At 55.9% G+C, this 19988-nt stretch overlaps 1 protein-coding gene across 1 annotated transcript; it reads left to right on the top strand.

Annotated features, from left to right (window-relative positions):
* Positions 1 to 181: 181 nt before the first annotated feature.
* LOC144261349 (protein brambleberry-like) lies at positions 182 to 18002 on the top strand. Its single transcript, XM_077810795.1, has 13 exons — positions 182 to 202; positions 588 to 857; positions 2161 to 2289; positions 5639 to 5824; positions 6062 to 6284; positions 7377 to 7493; positions 9508 to 9687; positions 10574 to 10780; positions 11437 to 11599; positions 13197 to 13261; positions 13356 to 13546; positions 15376 to 15467; positions 17568 to 18002. The coding sequence occupies exons 1-13, from the start codon at positions 182 to 184 to the stop codon at positions 17701 to 17703; spliced, it is 1980 nt and encodes a 659-aa protein (XP_077666921.1). The 3' UTR covers positions 17704 to 18002.
* The last annotated feature ends 1986 nt before the right edge of the window (positions 18003 to 19988 follow it).

The following is a 19988-nucleotide window of genomic DNA, read 5'->3' as shown; positions in this document are numbered from 1 at the left end:
TCCTCTCCCGGATGCCCCTAGGACATACACAGGAAGAAATCAGGGAGGAACCGTAAGCCCCTGGGCACCTCTCAACTCAGTGTCACAGACATCTCTGTTATTTATTTGTATTGTGGCATTGTCTGTGTTTGTGGCAGCCCCTAGCACACGTCCCTGCCCCCAAAGAGCTTCCGATCTAAGCATGAGACAAGATCACAGATGGGTACAGACAGGGGAGTACAAGGCAACAGCGAGACAATGCAGTCGGCGTGGCAGGCCACAGCCTCGGCACACCAACAGCATAGCTGTTGTCATCGTAACATCAGGCCTGTGCTGTTTGCTCCCCTCTTCTGGAGCTTGTGGAAGAGGTTAGGGCCAGTCCCACGCCAGCTCCTGGATGGGCCCCGCTCTGCAGCTCAATACCATGCCATTTACCATTGCTCTGTGCAGGTCCTGCCGTGTAGTGGCCTCCTAACCGAGCCAGGCTGAGCTCTCTGAGGTCGGGGAGTGGTGAGGGATGCAGGGGGATTGGATGTGGAGCTGCTGCTCAACGGCTGGGGCTCCCCAGACTCCTCTCAGTTCAAACTCTCTCTGTTCTCTCCCTGCAGGATCCCCCTCCGTGCCCCAAGATGCTGCCCTTTGACCGCCGGGCTCTCTTCCTTCCAACTCTCCTCTCCCTCCTTTTCGCTCCCTCCTCTGGATTTTTTGGCTGGTTGAGGCAGGGAGCAGCTCCAGGAAGAGACCCCGTCCCCGCAACACCAGCTCCGGACTCAAGGAGTCTCTCTAATGCTCCCTTTGAGATGACGACGGGGGATGAGCGATTCCTGGCTGAGGCCAGGCATCTGGATCTGTCTCCACTGGACTCTTGTCACCACAAGGTGTCACTGTATCTCTTCATTGCAGGAGGGCCCTAAAGGGGCTGGGGCTGTCCAGACAGGGAGGAGAGAATGGCCCGTGCCCCAAAGCACTTGCCATCCAAAGTCCAGATCCTGCCAGCACTCTTGCATGTGCTTCCCTGGGTGCAGGAGCAGTGCCCTTGCACTCAGTGGGATTGCTCCCTGTGCATAGATGTTTGCATGATCAGGCCCTAAAAGGAGCAGCAGTGAAAGGGAGTGGGGGAGGGGGAAGGAGGGAGCCGACAACCAAGCAAGGGTGGTCAAACTGATGGTGTCACTGTTCCATGTGGCCACAAATTGCACGGTGTCCGTAGGAACTCTCCTCAGCTGCCCCGCCCCTCGTTAGCTGGCTCATTTCCTGTAAAAGGCGTCTGGTAGAGGAGGAACCTTGACGGTGAAGAGGGTTACCCTGTTTGTCCGCTTTGTCAACCAACCTCTCCAGATGTTCTTCCAGGCCACCCCCTCTACCCCTGGAACGCTCCCCAACCCTGGAGCGGGTCCACACGACCTCGGCATGTTCACATCCCTCCTCCCTGCCGGGAGGCCTGAGAGAAACGCACCATGTTTATCTGTCCAGTGTATTAACAGTGCCGTGCTGTGTAGCTGTTCGTGGGCAGAGCCCTTGCTGCTGGCCTGGGGCTGCCAGCGGGGCACATGGTGCGGGCTCCTTGGTCAATCTGCTTCTGAAGGCTTCTAGGCTCTTCCACATTTGCAGAGCAGCTTGAAGTGGGTAGGGGCAGCTGGCCTGGCGGGAGGGAAAACAGCTGCCCTCAGATAGGGGGAGAGGAGCTGCCCGCTGTGGGGGGGGAAGGAGGGACTGAGCAGTGAAGAGGCATGGGCTGGGGACATCTCCAGGGGAGCAGAGACAGAAGGGCACCAGCTGGCTTGACTGCGCTTTCACAGGGAGGGGCCGTGTGAGGAGGGGCCTGGGGGGTTGGGATTGTCCCCTTGTGTTGTGGGGTGCCTAGCGTGCCTCTGGGTGCTGCCGAGCTAATCATGGGGCATGGAGGAAACCAGCAGCAGCAGGAGGAGGAGGTGGGGGGGGAAGGGTGAACCCCAGGAACTGAGGTCTCCTCATTGAGTCACTGCCCAGCATTTATGATTCTCCTATCGTGGGGCTGGGGGTGAGGATTTAAAATGCACGTCTAGGGGCAGAGGCCACGTCACCTGCAGATGATCAGTTACCTTCTCTTGCACCTGGGAAGGGCCGGGGGGATAGGAGGCACCAGCTTGCTGAAACCACAAGCCCTAACGTGCTCCTTCCTCTCCGCGTTGCTGCTGGCAGGTTATTGCCCAGATCCACTCCTCCTGTACGGACCTGTCGGAAGAAGAACTGGCCAAGCTGGGGGTGTCCCTGTTTAACTGCCAAGCGGGCGTGGAGGGGCGCAAGACCTATCCCTGCACTGCCGACATGGTAAGACGGCGAGGGGCGGCTCCGAATTCACACCCTCCAATGCTGGTTGGGAGAGGGCTGCAGCCGGTGCAGGCAGCCTGAGATTCTCCTCACGTGGGCCTGGGGAGTGAAGAAAGCCATGGAGCAGGGGCTCCTGGCAAGGCAGCCATCTCACACCAGGGTGGCCCACCAGGAATGGGACTCGCATTGCCCTAGGCCTGCAAATGGACATCGCGTGGTGGGAACGACCTTCAGCCGTCTCTGACTTTAGCCAAGTTTCCATGGGGATGAAAGGAGAGGCCTCCATATCCTATTGCTTACATCTCCTGCCCCTGCCCAGCCATCATCTTCCTCTCTCCTCCCCCCTAGATCCACACATCTTCTCCCCCTGCACAGATGGAGCTATTGAAATGCGCGGTGACAGGCTGGGGGTGCTGTTCCCCTGGGATGGCTGCACAGCTAGCTTGGTTCATGTTCCCGGCTGGCTCACTGCATGTAGTCAGGATATTAGGACAGCGAGGCCAAGAGCACTTTGCGTAGCTTCAACGATAGAACCTCTTGGGTGTGAGAGGTGAAGACCCGGTAGGCTGGCTGGTCCATCTCGCACCCAGTGCAGGACTGGCTCCTATGAGGGATCTTGGAGCGTTTTGTGCAGTCAGCTGCTTCAGTGTCCCAAAATGGGTCTCCTGCCAGTTGCCTTGGATTCCACAGCCCCGGAGAGCTCGCTATGCAGTATCCCCCTATGTGTTCCCCCTCCTTATCTCATCCCATCCTCAGTCTCACACGTGGGTATTGCCCTGTGTAATTCCTCTCCCTCTGTGGTGCTCGCCTTTCAAATGTGAGGCATGTCGTCTGCCTGGCTCGCTATCCGTTAGCTACGTAGCCCTGCGTACTTATTTATTCCAGCCTTTCCCTCCAGCCCTTGATCACTTCGGTAGCTTTTTTCCCCAACTCCCTCCAGTGTCAGTCTCTTTCAGTCCCATGGTGTCCAGGACCAAACACAATATCCCAGGTGCGCCCACGCCAGGGCTGTGTCAGTCTGTCTGTGATAAGCAGCTCCTGTGTGGTGCTCTTCAGCTGTAGTGTTCTAAGCGTTCTGCAAAGGTGGGTCAGTGCAACTCGCTCTGTTTTAAAGAGGGGAAACTTGCGAACAGTCACATGCTGAGTCAGTGGTGAAACAAGAATAGACCTCTGGTCTCCTGATTCCCAGTCCGAGGCCTTGTGTAGTGGGCCATGCTGCCTAAGATCTAGCATCTATCTGCCCTTGAGAACTGATCACGGTAGGGTACTTTGGTCTAACACAGTAGTGCTTCAGCTGTGTGAGAACAGGTCATAGAATCATAGACTATCAGGGTTGGAAGGGACCTCAGGAGGTCATCTAGTCCAACCCCCTGCCCAAAGCAGGACCCATACCCAATTAAATCATCCCAGCCAGGGCTTTGTCAAGCCTGACCTTAAAAACTTCTAAGGAAGGAGATTCCACCACCTCCCTAGGTAACGCATTCCAGTGTTTCACCACCCTCCTAGTGAAAAAGTTTTTCCTAATATCCAACCTAAATCTCCCCCACTGCAACTTGAGACCATTACTCCTTGTCCTGTCATCTGCTACCACTGAGAACAGTCTAGAGCCATCCTCTTTGAAACCACCTTTCACGTAGTTGAAAGCAGCTATCAAATCCCCCCTCATTCTTCTCTTCCAGAGACTAAACATCCCCAGTTCCCCCAGCCTCTCCTCATAAGTCATGTGTTCCAGTCCCCTAATCATTTGTGTTGCCCTCCGCTGGACTCTTTCCAATTTTTCCACATCCTTCTTGTAGTGTGGGGCCCAAAACTGGACACAGTACTCCAGATGAGGCCTCACCAGTGTCGAATAGAGGGGAACGATCACGTCCCTTGATCTGCTGGCAATGCCCCTATGTATACATCCCAAAATGCCATTGGCCTTCTTGGCAACAAGGGCACACTGTTGACTCATATCCAGCTTCTCTTCCACTGTCACCCCTAGGTCCTTTTCTGCAGAACTGCTGCCAAGCCATTCGGTCCCTAGTCTGTAGCGGTGCATTGGATTCTTCCGTCCTAAGTGCAGGACTCTGCACTTGTCCTTGTTGAACCTCATCAGATTTCTTTTGGCCCAATCCTCCAATTTGTCTAGGTCCCTCTGTATCCTATCCCTACCCTCCAGCATATCTACCACTCCTCCCAGTTTAGTGTCATCTGCAAACTTGCTGAGGGTGCAATCCACGCCATCCTCCAGATCATTTATGAAGATATTGAACAAAACCAGCCCCAGGACCGACCCTTGGGGCACTCCACTTGATACCGGCTGCCAACTAGACATGGAGCCATTGATCGCTACCCGTTCAGCCCGACAATCTAGCCAACTTTCTATCCACCTTATAGTCCATTCATCCAGCCCATACTTCTTTAACTTGCTGGCAAGAATACTGTGGGAGACAGTGTCAAATGCTTTGCTAAAGTCAAGGAACAACATGTCCACTGCTTTCCCCTCATCCACAGAATCAGTTACCTCGTCATAGAAGGCAGTTAGGTTAGTCAGGCATGACTTACCCTTGGTGGATCCATGCTGACTGTTCCTGATCACTTTCCTCTCCTCTAAGTGCTTCAGAATTGATTCCTTGATGATCTGCTCCACGATTTTTCCAGGGACTGAGGTGAGGCTGACTGGCCTGTAGTTCCCAGGATCCTCCTCCTTCCCTTTTTTAAAGATGGGCACTACATTAGCCTTTTTCCAGTCGTCCGGGATGTCCTCCGGGTCAGTCTTGCTTGTGAGGTAATTCACCCACCTTGGTCCTGTGTATGAGTCCTAAACTGTCCCGAGCTGTAGAAGGACAGCTTTGCCGTATCACAACCTGCTTCTCATAGTTTCCTTGATTAAAGCCAAAAGGGACCATTTGATCATCCAGCCTGAGTTTCTGCATGTCCCAGCACGTAGACCTACACCCATTTACACCTGTATCGAGGCCAGCAGCGTGGGTGTGGCTAAAACATTTCTTCCACAAAGGCAGCTGGTCAGGATCCGAAGACACCAAGAGGTGAAGGATCCGCCACATCCCTGGGGAGCTTGTTCCCAATGGTTAATCACCCTCACTGTTAAAAACGGGTCTTCTTTCCAACTGGACTTCTTCTGGCTTCAGCTCCAGGCCCTCAGTTCTTGTTCTACCTTTCTCTGCCAGATTATAGAAGCCTTCAGTCCCTGTGAAGTTACTGATATGCCATGATCAGGTCACCTCTTGCTTTCTCTGGAGTCCTGCCATGCAGTTTCTGGGCTAGGAGGGATGAGGGGCATTGGGAGGGGCCCTCTCTTGTGGCCTTATTGACCCTAATCTGGCTTGGTTGTCTTTCTTACCAGACCCTTGCGGAATGCACTGCCGACATGGACCCTGACACCTGGAACGCCTACCACATCGTCAGCAACCGGGCCCGCGCCGTCTGCTACTCCACCCGCCAGATGCAGTTCAAGCGCCGGACGGAGCACACGGTCAACACCCTGGTCTCCGCCGCCGTGAATCAGCTGGAGGCCATGAGGCTTCTGAAGGTGGGTAGTGGCGGGCGGGCGGCTCCAAAGAGGTCTGAACCAATGAGCAAAGGGCGGACTCAATGTAGGGCACAGCCACCATGGTCTTTGATGCAGAGGGGGAGATTACCGATCCCAGCATGCAATGCTGCACCGTAGAAGCACGGCATGCTGGGACCTGTTGTCTCTCTCAGCCCTTAGCATGCACCACTGCAGTCTACTGGCACCTCACTGATGGAGTCAGTGTCTCGCTAACAGGACGGCCAGGAGGAACTGAAAGAGCTGACGGCAGAGTCCCTGCACAAGGTGGTGAGCAGCCAGCATGAGCTGCTGCTCCAGCAGGAGAAGCTGCAGGACAGCCAGGAGCAGATGGAGTCATCCATCCACAGCAACCTGGATCAGCTGACTCAGGAGAAGGCCTTGATTGCCAGCGGGCAGCAGCAGGTGGCTCAGCTCATTGAGGGCATCACCAAGAGGATGGGTGAGAACAGGGAGACAAGGGCATGGAGCATCCCCTGGCTCCCTAGAGCAGAGGTTCTCCAGAGGTTGCAAACAGCTGTCGGGGGGGCGGGGGGGGGCTTGACTTCCCATCGCACTTCTTGTTTGGTGCGGGGGGGAGGTTCCCAGCTACATGGAAGAGTGATTCTTATGGGGAGGAGAGTCAGGAGACTGGAAAAAGCAGGTCAAGAGAGCGTGGTTCTTGGGGGAAAGGATGCATGGGAGAGGAAGAGGGTCAAGGGAGATTCTGGTGCTGGGGTCACGAGGGTGATTCTAGGGGGTGGGGACCTGGGATAGAAAAGGGCAGTCACAGGAGTATGATTGTGGAGGGACACTGGAGGGAAAGGGATGAACAAATTCAGGAGCCGTTGACATAGAGCGTCTGATGCTCCTGCGGCAATGCTGGTGTCTGTTAGTTTCAAGGCCCCAGGCCAGGCCCCAGGCCAGGCCCCACTGGGCCTGCTCTGGCTAAACCTGACTCGTGAGCCCCGGAGAAGGAATTTCCACCCATGTTCCCAGCTGAGGGGATCCACCCCCTTTGTCTTTACTCCTCCCGGTCCCTGAACTAGCCAAGAAGCTACAGCAAAGGACCAGGAGCCAGGAACAGACCCGACGTCTGATCTCACCTGAGCCATGGACCTCTGGGCAAGTCCAATTGCTGGATCTCGGGGTGGCTCAGTCAACCTGGCTGTAAAACGGGGATGAGCAAGAATCTCCACAAGTCCTAGTTGCTCCAATACGCCCAGCTCCCCTGTGGGAGAGAACGATGCTGTCTGGCAGTCTGACCCTCCAGCAGTCTCTGTGTGGCTCCCGCCTCTCCCTGCTGCCCTCCCCTCCCCTTCTCTTGGCACATGTAGAGGTCTCATGTGGGCATTAGGTTTGGAAGGAGGCACTTTGATTTGACTGGAAGAGCAAGGCACAGTGACCTCCTCTGCAGCATCTTCACTCACCTAGGCTAAGAGGCTTTTACCATCGGTGGGTGAATAGATCACAGGTGTGCAAAACACTTAACATGGGAAATGGCTTCACAGGAGCTTCTGCCAGAGCCTGAGCTCTGCCCCATCTCCCCCTGCAGAGAACGTGAGCAGCCACCTAGATGACCAGGACTTGGAGCTGCAGCAAGGACACAGAGCCATCCTCGCTGACCTCACCCAGATGCAAAGGCGAGCCCAGGAGGTCTACTCCAAAATAGGTACCGTGACTGCTGCTGGCTGGGCAGGCTGCCCTCGGCTGGCCAGCGTGGGTGGGGCTGTTGTATTATTTACCTGGAATATATGGGGACAAGGGTCAAAGGTGTTAACATGACCCAGTGTTAAACAAGTTTCGGGGTTTGGTACACAGAGACCTCAGCCTGCTTGGTCCCAGGGCAAACCCACCCTTAAGCATCCTTTTAACCAAGATGCAAAAAAAGAAGGGAAAACAACGTAAGTTACTAAGTCAGCTTTTCATTTTAACATCCCTTTCCTTTATCTGGAGAGAGGTTTTTAAAAGGAAATCCCCTCCTTGTTGGACAGTCTCTTAGATAACCATCCTTTCTGGGGCGAAGAGACGTTAGCTGGGCTGGAGGTGGTGTTATAGCTGTTGTTGTTAAAGTCTGATCCCATTTCCTAAAAGCCAAGACAAGCACACACAAGGGTGAGAGAAGAACATCAAAGATAGAAAATGCAGCTTCTGTCTCTGGTGTTAACTCTCACTGCTGGAGAAATGGAGGCCCAGCACAGTCTGATCAGCCCCTCAGAGGCCAGGCAAACTTGTGCCCACCTCAGGTTCTTCGGGGCACTGCTTTTAGCTGCCTCCTTCTGGTCAGTGTTACGGCAGTGTTGCAAAATATACAGTCTTGTCCATCTAAGCCAGACTCGTATTAGACGCAAGGCAAAAGGAGCAGTGGGGGCAAAAAATCGAACTGGCTTCAAGGCTGCGCTTGATACGTTTACGGAGGGGATGGTAGGATGGGACTGCCTGCAATGGCGTGTCGCCGACCTGCGACTGCTAGCAGCAAATACCTCCAGCAGTCAGTGATGGGACACTCGATGGGGAGGGCTCTGAGTTACTGCAGAGAATTCCTTCCCAGGTGTCTGCCTGGTGGGTCTTGCCCACATGCTCAGGGTCTAACTCAGGGGTTGGCAACCTGCGGCAAGCGTGCCAAAGGCCGCACGCAAGCTGTTTTTTAGTGGCACTCTGCTGCCAGCCAGGGTCCCGGCTGCCGGCCCCACTCAGCCTGCTGCTGGCCTGGACCGTCGGAACCCGGGGCCGGCGGCTGGGACCCCACCTGGCCGGGGCCAGCGGACAGAACCCCAGACCGGCAGCAGGCTGAGGAGTGGAGAGGGCCTGGCAGCTGGTAACTGGGCTGTGGGGATGGCCTTCTGCTTCAAGGGCAGAGGGACCTGCCTCCTGGTTCTTCATTTAAAAGAAAAAAACCAAAACTTCCAGTTCATACACTATACTATACCCCTCAATACTGTTCCTATACCACACTTAAATTGCTGTAATATCTGAGTGTTACCAATAGTGCATTAAGCACCCTGACTAACAGCTGTCCTGTGTGTTGGCGGTCTCGTCCCTGCAAATTTGCCCTGATCCAGCTTGAGACCAAACCTCCACGGCTGAGCACAGCTGGCCTAGCTACTCCGGAGGAGGCTGGTGAACGGTGCTGCCTTGTATCTCTCCAGAACCCACCCTGTATTCTCAGTTCTCCCTCCCAGTTTCCTAGAGGTGCTGGCAGATCCTCCAGGAACTGTCTCAGTGTGGGATCGAACCCCAGTAATTGCAGAGCCCCGCGCCTCAGCTAGGCTGTGCCTACTGCGAGGAGAGGCAGAAGCAAACCATACAATGGAAAGACCCTTACGTTTTAAACTTGATAAAGGAAAAACCCAGACATTTGGCAGGAACAAGAATAGACTAAGATAATAGACTATAAAGTAACATCATAGACTCACTCAGCAAACTAATAAACTGTAAATTACTATCCCAATACAAAGCTTTTTCTGCGCCAGGCTGTCACCCCTAGAGGGAATCAAAGCCCAGTTTCACCCCAGCCATCCTGCCCTGGCCCCTCCAGCTTGCGATGCTCCTTGCTGCGGGGACTGCACCTCTCCCCAGCACGTCCGCCCGCGACCGACAGTTCCTCGCCATTCTAAGCTGCCGCCTCACAGCTCCAGCAGGGATCCTACGCTGGCTCTGAATCCTCTCTGCCCCTCTCTGCCCAGAGGCCAACCAGGCGCTGTTCCTGGCCTATCAGAACCAGACAGCCCTGTACTACGACGAGCTGATGGGGAAGCTGCACAGGATGAACCAGAGCCTGGGCCTGGTGCTCTACGCCGTGGGTCACATGCAGAGCAGTGTGGAGGGCCGGCTCCTGCACATCCAGAGATTCATTGGCTGGGCAGGTGACTAGGGGGGCAATGTGCATCTTGGGGCAGCAAGAGGCTGAGCAGCCTCCTCCCACCCGCGTTCACTGGGCTACACGCTGCTCGGTGGCTGCGGGCTGGGAACTGGCCAGCCAAAGGATTGGGTCTCTGCTTGCAGCACTGCTGGGGTGGGCTCCACATCCCAGCTTTGAGTGCTGGGGAGGCAGCTGCGCTCGGTGGGAGGAGACTTGTGATACCAAGCAGCGACTCTGGGCTTTGAAGGGTGTCTGACCGCCCACTGCTCAGCTGGATGGATGTGCCCAGGGTATAAGGCAGCATAGGGCCTTTCTCCTCCCTCTGCTCAGAGACCTGGATTGGAGACCTGGACTTGGTCTCCTGCTCTCCTCCCCCGCTGGGGCTGCACAGAACCGCCAGGCTGTTGTCTGCTGTGCAGGGAGCGTGGGCCTTGGGCGAGGGAGTTTCAGAGGTGTCGCGGGGAAGGGTGGGAGAGGCATTTGCAAAGGAGCAGCCTCCCCTATGTCCAGTCGTATGGCCTGAGCCGTTTGCCCCCTGGTGTGGGAGGGTCCCAGCTTGGAGACGATAGGACGGGAGTGGGCGTTAGAGGCTGGTGGGAGTAGTAACAGAATGAGCAAGTTGCTGCACGGGCAGGTCCGGCAAATGCCACCTACCCCTTGTTAATTATCTTAGTGGTGACCCCCCTGCCTCCAAACCCTGGGCAAAGCTGGGTGGTGTAGTGTCCCCCAACCCAGACTGGGGCAATAGTGAGAGGAGGAGATGTCTCTCCCCAGGCCACGCCGCTGGCAGGAACCAGCCAGGAGGTGGCCTTGGTCTGAGCCTGGAGCATGGATCTGTCATGAGGCAATGCGCCTGCTCGCCCGTCTCCCCATCCCCCTCTGTCTCGCAGGAGTCAGCCTCGGCACCGCCTGCACCTGTGTCCTGCACGCCGGCTACTTCCTGCTCTCGGCTCTGCTCATGACCTTCCTGCAGACCCCAGGCCTCCCCCGTGCCGTGCTCCTGGTCCTGGTCGTCGCCAATGCGCTCTCAGAGCTCAACCATGCCATCTCCTTGGGCTTCAAGTCACTCACGGTTTTCCTGGTGCTTGTTGTCGCCGGTGAGCACAGCCGGCTCCCCCTGCGCTGGCGTCTCTGTAACGCTGAAGCCAGGACCCGACCTGGCACCGGTGGCTCACCCCGGGTAGCCTCAGCAGGGAGGCCAAGGGCTGAATGGGTCACGGAGGCAGAGCCCCGCTCTGGAGTGGGCTCACTAGGTGGGGACACGTTGGCGCAGAGTGTAGGGAGAGCCTGCCCTGGCATTGGCCACGCTGGGGTAAACAGGCCTGAGTCATCAGGCTGTCCCTGAGCTAGACCATGGCCGCTCCTGCGGCCGCTGGTGTCCGTCAATTTCACCCACCCACTGACCTGTAAAGCTCGCGTAGTCCAGCCGCCAGAGGGAAACAAAGCCACCCTGTCGGCTTGGGTTACATTTGCCATCTAATCTCCTCTTCCCACCAGCCTGTGCTAACTCCCACAGCCCCCTGCAAGGTAGGTCAGAACCCTCCGCATTTCAGAGATGCAGAGCCACAGGGAGTCCATGGTTGTGCTGGAATTAGCCCCCCGGCGCCCTGACCCCTGGCTCTAAGCTGGTAAGTCTTCTTCCAACAAAATATTGAATCCATAGGTCCATCGGTCCGCTCCCCCGGCTCACTTTCTGTGCAATTCTGTGCTCTGAATTTGACCCTAGCTCCGGCTTTGCTCATGGTTTTTGTAGGTAACTGGCTGCTGGCACACGTGTGCTGCTGTGCCCGGAGCGCGAGGGGCCGGAAGCCACCTCTGGCGCTCTCACTGACTCCCCAGAGGGCAGCGGGGGCCAGCTGCCCCGAAGCAGAGCTCAAGGACGATCCCCACTGTCGTATCACCTCCACCCCTGGCAGGTAGGAGGGGGCAGGTGGGACCAGCACCTGGGGACCTGGGGCTAACGAAGGTAAATCTGGAGCCATGTAGGGGATACTGCAGGGGACAACAGGTTCACGGCCAGATGTGCCCATATAACAGCCTTCCCTCCTTGGGTCTCTGCTAAGGTCACTTCAAACACACTGTGATCACGCATTAGTGGAGTGTCCGGATTCACATCTACAGTCGAGTTAGTTAGCAATGTGCTCTCGAGAGCCTGCCTTGTTTCAATGCTGGTGTCGGGTGCCAGGAAGGGTTTGTGGCCCTGTTTTCACATGAGTCACGGGGTTGTCCGTTGACTCAGGTTACAACTAACCCCAGAGGAAGAGGCTGGTAGTGAGAATGCCTGGTATTTATATAGCATCTCACCCTCCACTCTCCCTGCCGGCCATGGGGGTCTGTGGGCAGTGTGGGGGTTGGTGTGTTTGTGTCACGATTTACACCACATCCTCTGGCTGTTCAGATGGGGAAACTGAGGCACGGGTCGTGCAGTGACTCAGTGGCAGTGCTGAGAGTGGAACCCAGGAGTTCCCTGCAGCAGGAGCACCCAGGCCTGTAAGGTGCAGAGCAATGAGCAGCTTCACATGGACTGCTATTTGCACAGGTCCGTCTGTGTGTTAGACTGGGAAACTGACCAGTGGCGCCCCAACGTCTGCAGCCCCGCAGGCTAACGTAGTGCACAGAGGCTGGCCGCAGCCATGCTAAGTGCGGCTATCGTAGCCGGCAGGAGCACGATCCCCAGCCCCAGGCAGCAGGACGGAGTGAACGCCTGTCACCGTGGTGGCTGCAGAAGGGGTGCACTGGTGCCAAATAGCCTCTGGGTGGCAGCAGAGAGCTCACCCTGCAATAGCCCTTGTGCGTGGGGGTTCCCAGTTGTGTCCTAGGGTGACCCCAGGTTACGCCCATGCTCAGCTGTGTCAGCTGCATGAAGCATGTCACACCAGCTCTCCAGTGGGTGCCTTGGGTCCCCCTTCTGCATGCAGCTCAGGGTGCAGGTGCTGGTGTAGGAAGTCTAGTATGGTTTGGATGCCCCCACAGGTACCGAGGACCAGATCTTCCCGTGTGTGGCCTGGCCAGCAGAGGTCAGCTGGGATGCTTGTGCACATCTGGGTCTAGTGTGTCCTCTCCTCGGGGCGGGGCGCCCTGGCTCTGGAACTCACTCCCCCATTCTGCACCCACTGGTCCGGCAGGATCAATCTGCCGTGGAGATGGGAGGCCCCCCTCTACTCTTCCAGCTGTGGCGTGACAGGGCTGGGGAGTGGGCATGTGTCTGGGGCAAGTCTGCTCTTCGTTGCTCTTGCTCCGGGTCCTGTCACCTAATGCACACGCACCCCGGGACACCTCTTCTGAAACTTACAAATTGATTCACCTAGAAGAGGATGAGGAGGGTGAGAGAGATGCTTGGTGCGGAGAGGGCACAGGCCATCTGGTGCGTAGGGGACGTGCGCCCCCGGCCAGGACACCCTGCAGCTTCGTGCTCTGAAGGGTGGGAATGGCGCAGGGGCTTAGCTGGGCAGGACTTGGGGTGAAACTTCAGCTGTGATGGAATCTTGTAACCTCGCTTCCTTCCCCTGGCAGGGAGTGTGAAATCGACCTCTTGCGGGAGGAACTGAACAAGCTGGAGGAGATGAGCTACCTGCAGGGTAAGGGAGAGGAGAGTTCAGTATGGAGGGTGTCTGGGGAAGCTGGAGGGAACTGGTCAGTGTGTCCGCTGTGCTAGCCATTTATGTGTTCCAGACGACTCCTGCCTGGGGAGGGTGTCCCCGCTGACCGGAAACCCATTTCGTGATGGGGGCGTGCCGCTGCCCCCTGCAGGCTGGAAGGCACAGCAGGGATCTGCTGCTCCGCCGGCTCCCTCCGTCCCCATTGGGAACTTGCGCCGCATCAGTCTGAGCCGCACCACCAGACACGAGGTGTTGGAGAGGCGGGTAAGTGGTGGGAAGCTGGCACTGCCCGGTGTGGGCCGTGGGCAGCTGTGCAGGGGCAGGGCCGGGGCTGCCTGCCGTGGGGCTCGGGGACAGGCAGGCCGGGGAGAATGGTCTTTCAGTAATCAGAGCCACTGTGTGCAGTCAGCCGTGATGCTGGGGGTCTCCCCGTTCGTTCCGTTGGTTACTGGGGGGTTGGTGAGTTGGCTGTGAGGGGCCCCTCCCCTGTCCCAGCGGCCTAGGGAGGCTTGGCCCCGGCTGTTGCAGGCGTGGGGTGCGGAGAGCATTCAAAGGAACATTTCCAGGGCCGGCCCTGGGGGGGGGGCCACCTGGGCAGCTGCCCGGGGCGCCATGGTCAGGGGGGCGCCGGGCGGTGGCGCAGAAGTGAGCACTGCTGATGTAGAGTCCGAAACTGCTCCTGGCTGCCCGGGGGGGGGAAGGGCACCCAGATTTCTCCCAGTGACGGAATGGGGGGGGGCGAGCAGTGACCCACAATACTGATCCCCCCCGCCACATTCCTCTGTGCCCCCCAGGGGGCTGCGGAAGGGGGAGTGAGGAGCAACGTCAGGGCTCTGTACATGCAGGTTACTTTCCACACGTGGGCAAAGGGGGCAGTGCAGGGGCTAGGGGCGCGGGGGAGGCCCAGGGGCAACGGGGGGGGGCCGCACCCTCGGGGGCCAGGAGCGCCAAAATGCAAGTTCGCCCAGGGCACCGTTTTCCCAAAGGTTGGTCCTGCACATTCTTGGGCTGGGCCCAAGCTCACTGCTGGCAGAAACAAAGCCACTGATTTCAGCCGAGTTGGGCAAATGGGCTCTGGTGTGGGAGCCCAGCCAGGGAGCCGGTGCAGGCCAGGGCATGCAGGCTTCCCCCAGCTGTCTCAGTGGGTGGGAAGAGAAGATCTGCTGCCCCGTACCCTGGTCCCCGTGAAAGTGACTGACTTGGGAATTTCCATAGATCTCACCCACACCCTGATGTCCTGCAGTAACTAATTAACCCTTCAGATCCAGAGTGGCTCTTGGATGGATGCGGGTGGACAGAACCTGGTTGTTAATAGGGCTTGGGAGTGGGTCTGATGCAAGAGGCCCTGGCCCAGAGACCAGGGAGGGTTTTCAGCACCCAGGAGCTGGGGCAGGTCAGCACTTGGGCCTGAGGAGTCTGACCTAGCCCTGGCTGGAAATCTTTCCAGACTCTCCTTCACAGGCTGTGTTACCAACACAACCTGCTTCCGTTTGTGGCTGGTTCCCGAGCTGGTAGGGCTAGTAGCAGGGTGTGGGGGTGGCTGGGGATGTTGCACTGTTCAAGTTGGGGTTGCTTATCCCAAATGCAGGGTCAGAGGCAGGGACTCTTGTCCCGTTTCCAGCCACTAACATGATGGGATGGGAGAGGGAATGCTGGGATTGTCTTGGCAGCCAGTTCTGCAACAAGTGACCAATCGAAGTGCAGGGGGCAAGGGTCTGGCACGTCCTAATCCTGCCTCTGCTGGGGATATCAAGGGGGAGGTTCCAGGGGACCCCCGCATTGCCCCCAACAGCCAGGCCTTGAGGCTTGTGATGGATCAGACCTGCAACTACCGCCAAAGGGCCTTAAATCCACCCTGCATAGTGCTGCAGCCTCTTGCTGGGCCGTTAATTCTGAGCCACAGCTCCTGGGTGTGCTTCCCTGCAGGGACTCGCTGCTCTAGAAGCAAGAGCAACAGCTGGTGGTTCAGATCCTCAGCAGAAACGGTTTGGCCCTGGCATTGGGCCTGCAGCTGATCCTGGTTCTCTCTTGCTGCCGGGGACCTTGTCTTCATCCTCATCAGTGCCACACGTGGCTCCCTCTTTCCCAAACAGGCCACACTGGAGAGGCGCCACTTGGGCCCCACATTCAAGCCCTTTTCTGACTTCAGGTCCTGTAGCCCGGACCAGTCCATGGCGAGCGACATGTGAGTATAGAGCGCTCCTCCCCTCTCGGAACAGGCCCCGCCGGATTCCTTCTGTGCAACGCTTCCCTGATCCCCGCTGGCATCTCCAAGGGACGCTTTTGGGCTGGGTTGTTCCTGCTAGTAACCGGCCCTGCCTCTAAGACACGGGGTGACTGATGTCAAGGGCGAGGGTGGCCTGACCTATGTGATAGGAGTAGAGGAAGGTTGCAGGCACGTTCTGGGCCACCATTGTCCCATGGCTGCTGGTTTTACTCCTGGGGGAATTCTGTGCCAAAAAGTTCTGCACACAATAGTTTAAAATTCTGCATATTTGTTGTCAAAATAACACGATATAATCAAGCTGTTTTTTTTTTTTAAATGGGAGAAGCTAGAGCATGTTTGTACTGTGAGGGGAGGAGATGGAAAGGAGGGGAGTGGGCAGGAGGGAGATCAGGAGATGGGATAAGGTCACTGGGGTGATGAGTGGAGAGGTTAGAGGAGGAGAGTGGGACACTGTCTGATGTGGGAGGGGATGGGAGGGGGAAGGTCACATCTGTTTGTCAGTTTTCTCTTGGAAGAATTTGGCAGGATCCTGGGCAGGAGGAGTACAGTGGAAGTGGCAGGGGAGGGAAGGTTTGGGTCAAAGGTGGTGAAATGCAGCTGGTACTGTGGGCATGGGATTCCGTGTAGTCTGAGAAGTGGAGGAGTCTGTCTACATAGATGACAGAACCGAAGGAGGAGAGAGTGAATCCGCAGTGGAGGAAGTCAGCCTGGTCATGGGATTTCCACCAGCCAGAGACACTCTGCAGTGGATGCTGGGGGTGAGCCAGGCCTGAGGGTTGGCGGGACAGACCTGAGGATAGGAGAGGTGTGGGGAAGAAGAGTCATGGGTGGAGGAGAGTGGAGGCATGGACAGAACCAGGTACTACATGAATGGAAGAAAGAGAGGGGAGGGCTTAGAGCAGATGAGATGTCATCAACACTGCGGGGCTGGAAGGCACAAAAAAGGCCATGTGACTGGATGTGAGGGAGGGGGCTGATGCGTGGTGCTGAAAGAGACCCGGTGATGGGGGAGCTTAGCTACAGAGAGATGTGAGAAAGAGATTAAAAAGACTAGATGAAGAAGTTAGACTGGGATTTGTCAGCTTGGAAAAGAGACAACTAAGGTGAGCATGACACAGATTAATAAAATCATGACTGGTGTAGAGAAAGTGACTAAGGAAGTGTTATTGACCCTTCCCATAACACAAGAACCAGGGGTCACGCAATGAAATTAACAGGCAGCAGGTTTAAAACAAAGAAAAGGAAGTATTGCTTCACACAACGCACAGTCAACCTGTGGAACTCACTGCCTGGGGAGGTTGTGAATGCCAAATGTATAACAGGGTTCAAAAAAGAACTAGATAAGTTCATGGAGGATAGGGTCCATTAATGGCTATTAGCCAAGATGGTCAGGGACGCAACTAGCCTCTCCCTAAACCTCTGACAGCCAGAAGCTGGGAATGGACGACCGGGGATGGATCACTTGATGATTGCCTAGTTCTGTTCCTTCCCTCTGGGGCACCTGGTATTGGCCACAGTCAGACAACTGGATACAGGGTTAGACAGACCATTGGCTGCTCTGTGGTGGCTCTTGCATTCTTAAGTGAACAGCCCTTGAGCAAGTGGGAGAGCGAACGCAGGGCTGCAGGTGGAATGAAGAGATCAGGGCGAGGAAATGTGCAGTAAGGGGGGGTGTCGTCAGCATGGGAGCTGAAGGGCCAGAGGATGAGTGTGGGAGACTGAGGGGAGGAAGTGAGAGCCAGGAGCAAGGCTGATGGGGAGGAGCTGTGGGGGATGGTAAATGAGGACAAGGAGGAGTCAGGTGCAGGAGAGCAGGGAGGGGTTGGAAGCATTGATCACCTGTAGTTGACTTGGCCTAGGGTAGCTGTTTCAGCAACTTAACATGCTTTCCATTGGAATTACCAACAAACCCAGCCTGCTGCCCAGAGATATCTTCCCCCCCCCGCCCCTTAGCCCTGGGGTACCCCCTGCTGCTGGTGAGAGCCTGGTGGTTGCCTGACTTGAACCACAAGGCTCTAGACCTGCAGGTCTAATCAGCCTGTCTCACCATCCTTTCAGGTCCACCTCTTCGATGTCTCCGCGACTCCTGTGTCAGGGCATCACCAAGGCCAGGCAGCCATGCAGGAAGAAGGCCGTTCCCGGACAGGAGTTTTGCCACGTTCACATATCCGGACAAGTATCCTACACCAGCTGAGCCTTGGGGCTCTCCGTCTAGCCTGTGCACCTGCTAGGTTAGTCTAGACCTTGGGTGGTTGGCCAGAGACCTGGAGTGCAGGCTGAGACACCACCCCTTGTCTCAGCGACAGCCATTCTGGGGCGTTATTTTAAACACTGCCTTTGATTTTAATGTGTACGTTTGAATGGAAGGACTATGGCTGCCGAGGGCCAGCAGCCCCCTGCCTGGCAGCTTTTCTAGGGTCTCATTGGCTTTCTTTGAGGAAAGCCCCATTTTAAATAGACCACCCTGTTCTGTGAATGTTTCACCGTCTCAGATGCTTCAGCCCCTGGCGAAAGTTGAGGATCCCATGAAAACTGCAGGAGATGAGGCGCTTCTGTGTTCACACTGACTCAGGAGCCAGTGGACTCTGCTTACAAGTCAAGGTGGCTTGTCTAGTGGCCACAGCTGCTCCAGCAGGGTGGTCCTCGCCTGCTCCACCGCTGCCTGCCATTGAGACGCTCATCCAGGCTTAGCTGAGCGAGTAGAACAGACTCCAGCTCCCTCAGCACCACTGGGACAAGCCTCTTGTCAGTAGAGATGCCTGGGGCCATGTTGGTAGCCAAGTTTTATATGGAAATCTGCTGTTTGCACATTGGTTTAATAAACAACGTTGATCTACTGCTGGGATTTCCGTGTCTGTCTCAAAAGAAACCTGAGAGCTCCTGGGCTGTGGGCAGGGGCTCCCCCCTCTGGCTAAAGGGGGATAGGGTTGTATTAATTTAGATGGAATAAACGTGTTGACATGACCCTGACCGTCCAACATTAAACAGTATTAGCCAAGGTGTGCAGCTTGGTATACAGAGACCTCAGCCTGCTTAGCACCATGGCAAACCCACCACTAACCATCCTTTTAACTCTTTGCTACAGATCCAGAAGGAAACAGTTCAAGGGCTTGAAATGTAAAACACAAAGTCAGGCTTTCATTTCCATGCCAGCCCTTGTTCCCCTTCCGTTAGCTTGAGAGAGGCTTTAGAATGAAGCATCCCCCCACGCTCCCTTGGTCAGTCTTTGAGATGGTATGAAAGATGCTAATAACTGTTCTTTGGGGTCAAAGGGAAGTTATCGCTGCTGGTAAAGTCCGATCTCCCTTCCTAGAAGCCACAACAAGACGACGACCCGCAAGGGGGGAGGAAGGAGCAGCAAAGACCGAAAAAGCAGCTGCTGTCTCCAGTGCTAACTACTATTTGCAATCTTACTGCTGGAAAAACAAGGCAGGGCTTGGGGCTTTAGTAGCCCCTAGGAGACCTTGCAAACTTACACCACTCTCAGGCTGCTTCGGACACTCCTTTTAGCTGTCTGCTGCTGGTCAGGCTTCCAGCAGTGTTGTTAAAGAGTCTTGGCTGGCTGAGCCAGATTCTTACTAGACAGAAGGCAAAAGGAAAGGGATAGGAAAGAAGAAAACAAGCTGGGGAAGAAAGAGGAGGTGGGGGGGGGTGACAGACCCTCACCTCTCAGGTGGTGGTTGAGAGTTAGCCAAAGCTGGTGCCAGTGCTGATGTCCTCTGGGTCCCTTGCTCTGGCCTTGTTGCGTCAGGACATCTCTTGGGCCTAGGACAACAAAGGCCTAACAGAGTCCTGGTGGGTCCTAGGAGCTGGTGGGGTGGCACCCTTGAAGCTAGTTGATGCTTTTCCTCCTCTTCTGCCTATGTCAGTGGTCAGCTTCCTCTTGCCTATTCCTCCCCCCCCCCCCCCCACGCAAAACAAGTATTTTCGTTTAAGGGCCCCAAAAGGGAGTGGTGGGTGGAATAGCCCATCCCCTCATGGTTTCGTTTGCCAATTAGGCCTATTTCCAACACAAATTTAGTCCATTGATTTCTGGCCACTGCACCTTGTTTATCTGCCATGATCTTAACACAGTCCTAGAGTCACAGCCGTAGAATCTACGGGTTTAAATTAATTCCCTCTGTCTCCTTAAATATTTCTCAGACAATTTATATGACAGGCTAGTAGAACAATCCATGAACCTTTACCCAGTAGGTCAGTTCTAAATTAAAGTGGGCCTGGCTAGATCTCATTTACTGCACTAGGGGGGTAGTAGGAAACCTAACCTGGGGGCGAGGGAAACAGGCTTGTGGCTGTTTCCTAACCCACCTGTCCAAAGCTCTGTGCCCTGTTCCAATGTGCTGGCACTTTGTCTAGTTAAAAGTAATGGTGATGCTGGTCAGTGGGTGGTAGGAGAACAGGGTTGCAGAGCTCTGGTGTGACCCATATCTCCAGCCAAACAGCAGTGATGCCTGCGGGCTGGGAAGATGCTAGCTAGCC

This window comes from Eretmochelys imbricata, chromosome 2 (assembly GCF_965152235.1).
Source record: "Eretmochelys imbricata isolate rEreImb1 chromosome 2, rEreImb1.hap1, whole genome shotgun sequence".
In the NCBI taxonomy this organism is placed as follows: domain Eukaryota; kingdom Metazoa; phylum Chordata; order Testudines; family Cheloniidae; genus Eretmochelys; species Eretmochelys imbricata.
Note: the sequence above shows the minus strand (reverse complement) of the source record. Positions and strands in the feature narration are given on the sequence as shown.

Bases quoted from the DNA above. Each gene is read 5' to 3' on its own strand.
- LOC144261349 (XM_077810795.1), top strand. From the start codon at position 182: ATGAGACAAGATCACAGATGG. The intron at 858-2,160 runs GTGTCACTGTAT...TGCTGCTGGCAG, and splicing joins TGGACTCTTGTCACCACAAG to GTTATTGCCCAGATCCACTC. The intron at 7,494-9,507 runs GTACCGTGACTG...CTCTCTGCCCAG, and splicing joins GGAGGTCTACTCCAAAATAG to AGGCCAACCAGGCGCTGTTC.